This window comes from Lonchura striata, chromosome 4 (genome assembly GCF_046129695.1).
Source record: "Lonchura striata isolate bLonStr1 chromosome 4, bLonStr1.mat, whole genome shotgun sequence".
Lineage (NCBI taxonomy): Eukaryota > Metazoa > Chordata > Aves > Passeriformes > Estrildidae > Lonchura > Lonchura striata.
This window is the reverse complement of record NC_134606.1, coordinates 62888728-62899220: the sequence shown is the minus strand read 5'-3', so window position 1 is coordinate 62899220 and position 10493 is coordinate 62888728. Positions and strand designations below refer to the sequence as shown.

The 10493-nt window shown below is 41.3% G+C and overlaps 1 protein-coding gene across 1 annotated transcript; it reads right to left on the bottom strand.

Annotated features, from left to right (window-relative positions):
* On the bottom strand, positions 1 to 9629 carry TMEM184C (transmembrane protein 184C). Its single transcript, XM_021536590.3, has 10 exons — positions 9378 to 9629; positions 7502 to 7632; positions 7368 to 7404; positions 6450 to 6655; positions 5469 to 5543; positions 4614 to 4707; positions 3573 to 3685; positions 2847 to 2946; positions 2208 to 2379; positions 1 to 1797 (listed from the first exon to the last, which is right to left on the bottom strand). Exons 1-10 carry the CDS (start codon positions 9492 to 9494, stop codon positions 1505 to 1507), a joined length of 1338 nt encoding a protein of 445 aa, XP_021392265.1. The 5' UTR covers positions 9495 to 9629; the 3' UTR covers positions 1 to 1504.
* Positions 9630 to 10493: the final 864 nt, after the last annotated feature.

The window sequence follows — 10493 nt, the reverse complement described above, 5'->3', positions numbered from 1 at the left end:
TGAACCGTTTAAATAAAATCTTTAATTGCTTATTTACAACAAAGGCAATGAGTTGGCAAATTGAAAATAATGATTTCCACTTTCTCACTAACTTCAGATACAGCAAGTACATACTCAGCTATAAAATATGCAGCCTAGTGAGTAAGGCGCAATATTTACATCACACTAGTACTGCAAAAAAAGCACTTAAGATGAATTTACTGACAGCCAGAAGTTAAAACATTTATCCTGGAAATGCTAGCAATGCTGAAAAAGAAACTTAAGATCTTGTCATTTAAAAAGTGCTCTACTGATTTGGTTGTTTTTGTCAGATTGCAAACATGCAATAATAGTAAAAATCTGATAAGGGGATAAAAACAATACCTCTCTGACACTGTCAGTTTTTGCAAAGTAACATTTTGATACAAGTGTACTGCTTCTCGGGCTGAAATTTAGTCTTAGCAGCTCCAGTATTAGACTAGCTACATAGTTTTACCTCAGCAAAGGTCTTCTCTGGGGAAAAAAACAGCTATTACATTTGAATCCAGGCTATTCTAGAAGCATAATACAATCAACACACAGACACAAATTTAAGAACACAAATTACTACAGACACAAGATACCCTGCTTTAACAGCTTAAAAAAAACTTAAGCGTTAAAGAACTTATTGCAGCCCAAAATAAAGAAATCAGTTTTGTTTTCTACTTCCTTTTCAATATCCTTCATTCCCCCTCCATGTATTTTAAGGTAAGTAACCATTATTCTTATTTTAGAAGGCTAGGAAAAAGAATAGTCAAGGTAAAGTATTAATCCAAAACTTACCATCCTGGCTGTCTCTTCTGGATATAAAAGACTTACAAACTATGAGCCTCAAAGACAACAGATACACCAGTCATATGATCTGGGCATGGACTTTGATAGCAAGAGCTGCAGGGAATGTTTTCTTTGTAGAGATTCTTTACTAATGCTTAGTCGTAACTTATCTTCATGAAGGGACTTTAGCTATGTAGGAATGGGAAGAAGGTGACATCTCTACAGAAGCTATCATTCAGCCACGTTCCATTCAGCATTGGGTACGGACATTAACCGTCATTAAGACAAACAAAGTTAACACAGTTTTTGCTACTGCTCTCCTTAAAATACATTCTTGAAATTAGGCTTTCCCATTGCTGGTTGTATTTGCACTACATTTTTATATGAGGAGAGGATTTTTTTTAAATGTTTCTTTTGCACTAGTGTTATTTTGATGTGACATGGAAGCGTTAAGCATTTTAAGGAGATGACGCTTACATTTATGCAGAAACCTTTACAGTGTGCGTGTTTCATATCCATGGGGTACTCACAGATGCTCACGTCCATTATAGAGTCTGGATTCAGATGTCAGTTACAGCCATACCATATCCTCTTCCTGTCCATGCAGCAGCTTTCCAAAGCTTTTCAACTTTCATCCTTAATAGTACATGTTAACAGGACACATGTGGCAAGTATGTAATGACTCCTTGACACATTCAAAGAAAAGGCAAGTTTAACTTTTATCCAGAGCTTTCTCTGCTAAGTTGTTCTCTAGTTCAGGTGATTCCTCAGCATCCTCACTGGCAGAAGGGTTAAAAACCCCATCGACTGCAGGGGCTGTCGTCGGTGTTGTGAGAGGGGTCACAGTGTGTCCAAACCCCTGATAGTGACCCATGGGTGAAGATGGCATTGAAGAAGCATCAGAAATTGGGTCTTGAGTAGATGAAGACAGTAAACTTGTATGCTCGTTTTGTTCATGATCCTCAGCAAAAAACATTTTCCTTGGCTGGCCCAAAACTGTTCTCCCTGAAATTATGCGAAATGAAAAGATTTTTTAATTCTTCCAACACTAGTCTTTGAACACATCAACTCTAAAACAGTCATGTTAAATTAGAATATAAATCTTTGTTTTATCTTAGTTTACACATGGCCATTGTTAGTTTTAATAAAGAAAAGTATGTCTTTCCATTTAAGAGAAAAACAACTTACCTAACCTTTTCTTTTTTTAAAAAAAATTAAAAACTAGACTCTAAATCAGTCAGGAATTTTGGAAAGAAAAAAGTGCCAGATAAACCATGAAATCCTCTAGAGATGCAACTGCAACTGATTTGGTAATAGAATGTTCTTAGGCTACTATAAAGGTGGGCAATAGTGTGACATAAAGCTGAAAATACAGATGCTGTTGATAGATTGTACAAATCCTGTCTGTTACTTACCCACATTTCGAACCTGTTCGGAGATATCTGCCCTTAGATCAGAAATATCCCACATTGCAAGGAAGGAGTCAAAGCACGAGCCTTCTTCAGCTTCTTGAACATAAGGTTTATAGGAAAAACTGTAGTGATGTGCAATAGCAGCCAGGAACATCTCCACACAAATGATAAAATCCTGCAATGACAGAGACACTGACTTAATCATTCATAACTGGAGAAAAGTAGTCCTGGGTTTCTTCTACAACTGAAAGGCTGGAATTGCCCCAGGATACTGACTTAAGCTACTTTTCCACCAGGATATTCTTGGCAGCTTTCAGAGAGCCACACATACAGGACTTCACTTAAACAGATAATTTAATAAGCAGCAGCTCTACAATGAATACCTGCAAGAAGAAATGCAAGGCATTTCCAGACATATTGCACTGGGGCACATTCCTTCTGCCATGGATACAGAAGTGTTAAGCATAAAGCTCATATGGGCTCATTGGCTGAAACAGCCCAGCTTAGATTAAATCATTACTAATCAAACCTGTGTTATTTCCTTGAGTATTTCCAAGTATTTCCTTGAGATCAGCTATGTAAGGTGACATATAACCATATACATATAACCATTTCTCCCCAGAAATAACCATCTGCTCCTACCTGTAAGCCTGTAGCCACAGCTTCCACGCTTTGCCAGTCCCAGGTATGTTTCTCAGAAATAACACCAACTTTCACCAGCAATGCAATGAGCACAGCCTGCCTATAAAGAGAATATATTACAAGAAGTATTTATATTAGAATTGTAACAGTAGTGCCAAAAATCTGCAAGCAAATCTGGTCATATGTATACATAGGAAGAATCACAAAAAAAAAAACTTTTCTGTTTATATACTTAGATTTTAAGAAGATGAAACAAACTTAACAAGAGATCTCATTCATCCCTGACGCTAAAGACCAAGAGAACAGAGAACTAAAGGAGAGTTTGTTACTCTGGTTAGTCATTAGAACAAGTTTCTTCTCCTTCAGGATGTTGCTGTAGCTCAGAGAGTAATGCTGTGATAGTCAAATACACTCCCTCATCAGCAGCTAAGTGTGAGCAATGCTCAAACAGCAATTTTTATTTAACTTACAATAACTTACTTTGAAAAAGTAATTTTTTTTACTTTTAAAAGGAAAAAAAAGTTAGTTTTGAAATAGCTGCAGGTAACGGTTCTAAAATAAATAAGTCAACAAGACTGCTCTCTCCAACACAGTACTACCCTCTTCCCCTCATTGAGATTATGGGTAGACATTTTAAGCTCTCTAACCTCAGTAACAAATCCAGCCTTTTTAGCTCTTTTATAATCTGCCCTGAGACAAGAAGTAACAAGTAGAAAATCCACTTACCAGAAAGAAACAAAAACTACCATCTTCACACAAAGGAACTTGCCAACAGGCTGGATAGGGTTCAGTTCCTCACGCAGTACTTTATAAAACAGCACCAGACAATACATGGCAAACTGACAAGGAAAAGAAAATCAATGAAAGCTTTCAAATTCATGTTTATTTTGTGAGGGAGTTGTGTAACACCATCTCTACAGTTAAAATATGTATCATAGCATGAGACAACGTTAAAATGCTGGTTTTTGTTGGTTTTTTTTTTTAAAGGACTTTCTGTTTTAAAGTGCTTTCTTTTTTTTATTCCTGAAATTCCAATCATTTCAAACAGGACACAGAAGTTCACGCTGCTGTTGGGACTGCTGTCACAGCAGAAAGCAATTACAGCTTCTTCTGTGATAGTCACCCATCAAACACAGGGGTGGCAGCAAGAGGACAAAATTTCCAAATTATCCCAGTTGTTATGTTGCTCTGACTCCTGCTGCTGTTGCCAAGAAAAGTAAAAGCAATCCATGGACTCCAAAATGAAACTCGCAATTTTAGGGGCTGACATCTTACTCTGACATTATCTGACAGCTGACCCAATAAAAAGGAGTGTTGACTAGGCCAGACCCTCAGCACTGCACACACCATTTTAATTTTTTCCTGTGAATGTTATCACCATTTTTCATACAGAATTTTTAATATATTAATTCTTTGTATGAGTGTCAGGAGGAAACTGTGAGGACAAGTGGAGTCATCTCTTACCAGAGAGGGGCAGGTCTGCAGCTCTAATGCCTGGGCCATACTACCTGACCCATAAAATAATCTGGGATGGAAAGGTGCTTGCTTTATGGAGTGTCATAGTAAAAATAATAAAAGTTTTAGATTATCTGGTTTTCCAGTGGTTTTCATACATAATATTTAACAGAGAGCAATTTTGACTTAAAATAGAAAATATTCTACCTGTAAGAATTCCCAGACCTTAACACAATCACTGCCAACACTTCAGATAGCAGATTCACATAATGATGAATTCCAAGAGCAGGAAGATGTATTCCTGATACTCACTAGTTGTGACATGTTGTTAAGTATAACGAGGTAAGTCCATGCATTGTTGAAGCTGAAGTTTCCTTCATCATACACTCCCACTAGTTCACAAATTCTGGAAGAATTTTTAGAATTAATCACTATGGAGAAACAGATCACTTCCCTCAAGTGCTACATCTTCACTGTATCAATCAATCAATCCTTAGAGTTAAAAACCTCTTCTGGTACTTACATTAGGGCACTGGGGGCATGCACAATAATAAGTTTCCAACAGCACACATATATATAGATATGAAATAGAAATAGTTATACAGATGTTCATGGTGAGTAGCAACTTATTCCACAGTCCCACAGAATTAACAGTAATGACCATCAATACAAAGCTCAGGAAATTAAGCTTTCAGCATCATCATGCCTGCCTGCCTACTGTTCCTTTACACACCCAGGCTGTATGATATAAACGCACACAGTCAAGCTTGTCACATGCGAAGTTTAAAAAAATTCTAGAAATTACACGAAACCTGCCTTTAAAAATTCTCAGTTGCTGAAGTAAATGCAAAAAAGGGAAGAGGAAAAAAGAACCTAAAAATTAAGAGATCATAAAAATGTTTTTCCCACCCCAACAGTACTCCACATTCTATCCCACTGATTACAGAAGCTGGCTTTAAGTATTTATGATTTCAATTCTGCAAATAGTTATTTGCTATAGAGAAGCCATAAAGAAATCATAAGTTGATTCAAATTGTTGGCACCCATTTAGCATGCAACACGAGTCTGCTTTCAAACTGCCTTGATCCAATAAAAAGGGCATAGAAATTCTTTCAAGTCAAAATCATATCCTGAAGATCAGTATTAATTATTTATCAGTGTACTTACAAAGCAATAATGGTAGTAAATGGTCTGACAACAGTGTACTGCAAAACACCCAGTTTGCATCTAAATAACAAAACTCTGAAAGAGAAACACAAAATTCATTGTATAAGGATTTAAATACAATTCTCTTATGGATGATTTCTATTCTCAGTAGATTTACTAAGGTAAATTGTAATTTTATGGTAATTTCAACTTGTACGTCCAGGATTTAAGATGTTGCGTCATACGGTGTATATATACAAAATACACAAAAGAGCTGGATTTTGACAGACACATTACAGGAAATATTCAATGATTCACTTATTTTAGCCATGAAAAGCTTCTGGCTGGGCTAAGCAAAGAGAATGCAATTTTTGCTGTGTTTGAAGATGTAAGAAAAGCTTTGAGTCTAAATGTAAGAGACTTAAAAATCATAATAATTGCCCTAAACGCTTAAGAGAACCAAAGCTCTTTGCCCAATATGGTAAACTGTATAAAGAAGTTGTGACCACTGAAGGCCACCTTCCCTTCCCCTCTCACCAAACAGCTTAATCAACATCTCCTAAGAGAGAGAGAGAGATTTTATCAGTTTAAGCATTCAGAAATAAACAGTTTAGGTGCATAAGGCCTTTCACCCTTCACCTGAAGTAAAAGCAACAGGCTATCCAGTCTACTCCCAATTCCACATGAGGTTTTTGGCAAACAGCAATAGAAGCAGATTCCAGGAGACCTTTTTTTAATATTTTTCAAAAATAAGGAAGTTTCCTTTAGCACTCCCTGAGTCAATCAATGCAGGTTAGTATCTAAGTCAGATTCACAGGATGTTTTATAGCTTGATTGTCACTCATCCACAGCTGCTTTCAACAGAGATTCACAGCTGATCAAACACATATAAACCATAAACTCACTCCATCAAGCAGCAAATGTTACGCTGCTAAATATGAATAGAAAATGTTTGGAGCTGCCTACACAGCCTAAAGCTTGAAGATGTCATGATATACTCACTCTCCCATAGCCCACGATGGACAGCAACAGAGAGGGGGCAGATGTCTCTGCTGATCTTTTGCTTCTATTATTAACACAAGGTTTGGGTACCGGTTGGTTAAATAATTTGAAAGAAAAACCATAAAGTTATAGATGACATAAGCTTCATAGCATTCTCGACATGTATCCACATATATTGCAATCTTGGGGTATTTCAAAGCTATCCACTGCAAGAAGAGAGGTACACAAAAGGTTATGTGCGAGAAAAACAAAAGGGATTCCAACGACAACACTGGGTGAGCAAGCTCTTGAGCCAGCAGGCACTAATCAAACAGGGCTGAAAGCACTGGGAGAGCAATGCTACAGCTACAAAATAACACACACAGGACTTCAGATTCCACCTGTACTAGCCTACTCTCTGAGTTTCAAACCAAAACTGGATTTTTTATTTTTAGTGAAACTGTGGTTATGAGAGCTCTCAGTTTCTATCACAATGCTGTTGTACTCCACAAAGGATATTATCTCTTGTCCCCTGAACCAAAAAGGAATCATTTTAGCACTAAGCATAACTCAGGAAAGAATTCTACGAGTAAGCCTCACTTGGGTAAGGAAGGTACAGCACTGAATTTTGAGGCAGTTCTTGGATCAGTCCTGTTTCCACTTCTGCTATTAAGATGGATGGGCCAAAAGCAGGCTCCTGTCGTACCCCACTCCACATCCATCATAAAGGATACTCAAGGACAGGGTTAAGAAAGGTTATCAAAAGCAACCCCAAATCTCCAGAAGAATGTGGTATGACTAGAACTATGGTTCTGACATACTCCATAAATAGGAATGCCCAGAAGTTTCTAGGACTACCCCCTCCATGCAGCACAGTTTGTTTTCCCTCACTCCCACAACAATCAGAATTTGAGCTGGTAACAGTAAGCGAACACTTACGCTGTCTAAACTGTAAATCGGCACCATCCACAGAATCCTGTTATAACAGCAGAAGAACATTTTATATTACTAAAAGTATTTTTAGTCTTAATTAAATCAAATATTTGTAGCATAGGTAAAACGTGAAATATTACCTTATTATTGGTTTCTGTAATTCAGGTTGAGTATAATGGACTAAGTGTTGTAGTATCCCCCAGAGAGATATTGGTATAGTCATTAGCAGAAATATCCCAGCGATAAACCATGCCTTCGTATGAATTCCAACCTTGCAAGATTAAACATCTAGTCTTAATACTGTCAAGTTATTACAAGTACACAAAACATTCCACAAAAACAGAGTAATGCCCAGTACTTAATTCACTGAAACCCACAAGAGTCTTTGCTTTGCATATGGAACTTGTCTTGATTCAGTGCTGCATTATAAAGTTTCTGAAAACCTGTGGATTTAAAGTATTTTTAACTTTAAAATCAAGTTCCAAATAGTAATCAATTCATTTTCATTTAACAAACAGAAATAGATATGGATGTAGATACATAAAACTACAATGTCTGCTAAGACACAGAGCTGAAATTTTAAATCAAAGCTCTCTGAAAAACAACTAATAATCCTAAGTATCAAAACCTGAGAAACACAGGAGACTCTTCTCAGTTTCCTTTGATGAGAACCTTTTCTGTGATCCCCTACTTTACATCAACATCCCATGTCTCGTGTTGTTTTCTAGTTTTACTTTTGATCAGTTTCTCTACAAGTAAGACTTAATGGTATAAAATTGGATATAAAAATCAATTATGCTGAACATGCATTACATCAGAACAGGAATTCAAACCTGAAAATTTTTAAACATATTCAAGACAGATCTTACTGTCATTAAGTCCTGAAAACTACACCCTGAAAAAGCCTACATCTGGGAGCACAGACCTGTATTACATTGAACAATACATATATTTTAAGGTTAAAGTTTTACTTCTTGTTAGAGAAGCAATGTGATCATCCGTGTCTGTAATTCACACACTACAGTTACAGCACCACTAGCATGAAAGAGCAGCTTCTCTACCCATAGATATGCTCTACTAAATTCTCCCAAAACAGACGAAAATATCTTTATGAATGCCAGCATTAGTACTAAGTTTCAAAATCTAAGCTCTGGGATGAACTTATGGAGCAAGCCAGACTCTTCTTGGTGGTGCCCAGCAATAGAATAAGAGGCAATGGGCAGAAACTGATGCGCAGGAAGATTCACCTGACCAAGTACTGTGCAGTGAGCACACATTGGAGCAGATTGACTGCTGAGGTTGTGGAGTTTCCCCTGCCAGAAATATTCAAGAACAGTCTGAACACAATCCCGTGCCATGTGTTCTGGGACAACCCTGCTTGAGCAGGGAAGTTGGACCAGGTGATCCACTGTGGTCCCTTCCAACTTGACCTATTCTCGTCACTCTTGGTTGACCTGAATCTCTTCAGAATTGTACCAACTGTTCAAACAGCAACTATTATGGAAACAGAAGGGGAAAGAAACACTGCCCTGTTCCTTTGAGGTTCACTAGGGCTTTAGCAGCAGGACAAATGAGTCCAGCAGCACCATGGCACTTCTCCAGCCTGTCCTTTCACAGAATAGGTCAGGTTGGAAGAGAGCACAGTGAATCATCTGGTCCAACCTCCTTACTCAAGCAGAGTCATCCCAGAGCACATGTCACTGGATTGTGTCCAGATGGTTCTTGAGTATCTCCAGGAGGGGAGACTCCACAGCCTCTCTGGACAATCTGTTCCAGTGTGTGGTCACTGCACAGTAAAGAAGTTCTTCCTCATGTTCAGGTGGAACTTCCTGGGCCTCAGTTTCTGCCCGTTGCCTCTTGTCCTGTTGCTGGGCACCACCGAGCAGAGTCTGGCTCCATCCTCCTGGCACCCGTGACTTCGACACTTTTATACTTTCCCGATGAGGTAACACATTTCCCGCCGCCCCCCTGCCCGGGGCCGAGCCCGCTGCCAGCGGTCCCGGCCGCGCCCCTCACCTCCAGCTTCTGCAGCTCCCACACGCAGAGCGGCACCACCACCAGCAGCCCCACGATGTAGAGCAGCACCACGAGCGGCCGGATCCATCGCCGCCAGTTCCCGCAGGTGCACGGCATGGCCGCCGGCGCCCCTCGCACCGACCTCAGCGGGCCGGCAGCCCCTGCGGAGCGTGCATCACCGGCGGGGCCGCCGCCCGGGCTCCGTATCCCGGCCGCGCTCCGTATCCCGGCTCGGCCCCGTCCCGCCCCGGCGCGCCCAGCCCAGCCCCGCCCCGCCCCGCTCACGCCCCTGCGGCACTTCCGCCCGGCACCGCTTCCGGCTGCCCGCCCCGCCGCCACGGCCTCTCTGATTGGCTGCGTTCCCTGCCCATCACCCCGGCCCCGCCCACCCGGGGCAGCCGGGGGGTGGTGTGTTCCCACCCCCCTCCGCCGCTGGTAGTGGGCTGTGCCGCGTTCCCGAGCGGCTGGAGCCGGGAATGGCAGCGGGAATGGCAGCGGGAATGGCAGCGGGAATGGCAGCGGTGCCGGCAGCGGTGCGGCTGGCCCGGAGCCGCTGCTCCAGCTGCCTCGCTGAGCGCGGGCCCTGCCCTCGCACGCCTCCCTGGGAGCCGCCCGGGGCGCGCAGGGCCCTGGGGAGCCGCGCCTCACGGCAGGGATTGCGGCATAGCCGAGACGTGGAAACTCCAGCGGGCGCAAAATAATGCAAAATGGGTGTTAGCTCCGCTGTTTGTTGAACGTTTGTTTCCGTGTGTTGGAAGTGCCGTGTAAAAGCTGCCAACTTGCCAGCTAAGCCCGCAGTAGTCAGTGGCAAACACGGGCCCTGAGGTGATAACACTGCCAAATGCCCAAGGAACTGCAGCTCCCAATTCTTGCAAGGAGGCAAATGCCGATTTTACTTTGAGGCGTCACTAAAACGTGCTGGAAGAGCCCCCATGAAGCAGTACGGAGAAACAGGGTCTGTTATTTCTGTGCAGAAGTTGTTGACATCTCAGAGAAGGGGGCAGTTCCCCAGGCATTGCATGGGCTGTCAGTGAGCAGCACTGTGCGGCACTAACCACATCTCCAGAGCACACGTATTCCTCCTGGCTTTCAGCGAAAAGCTACTGGTGAAATATT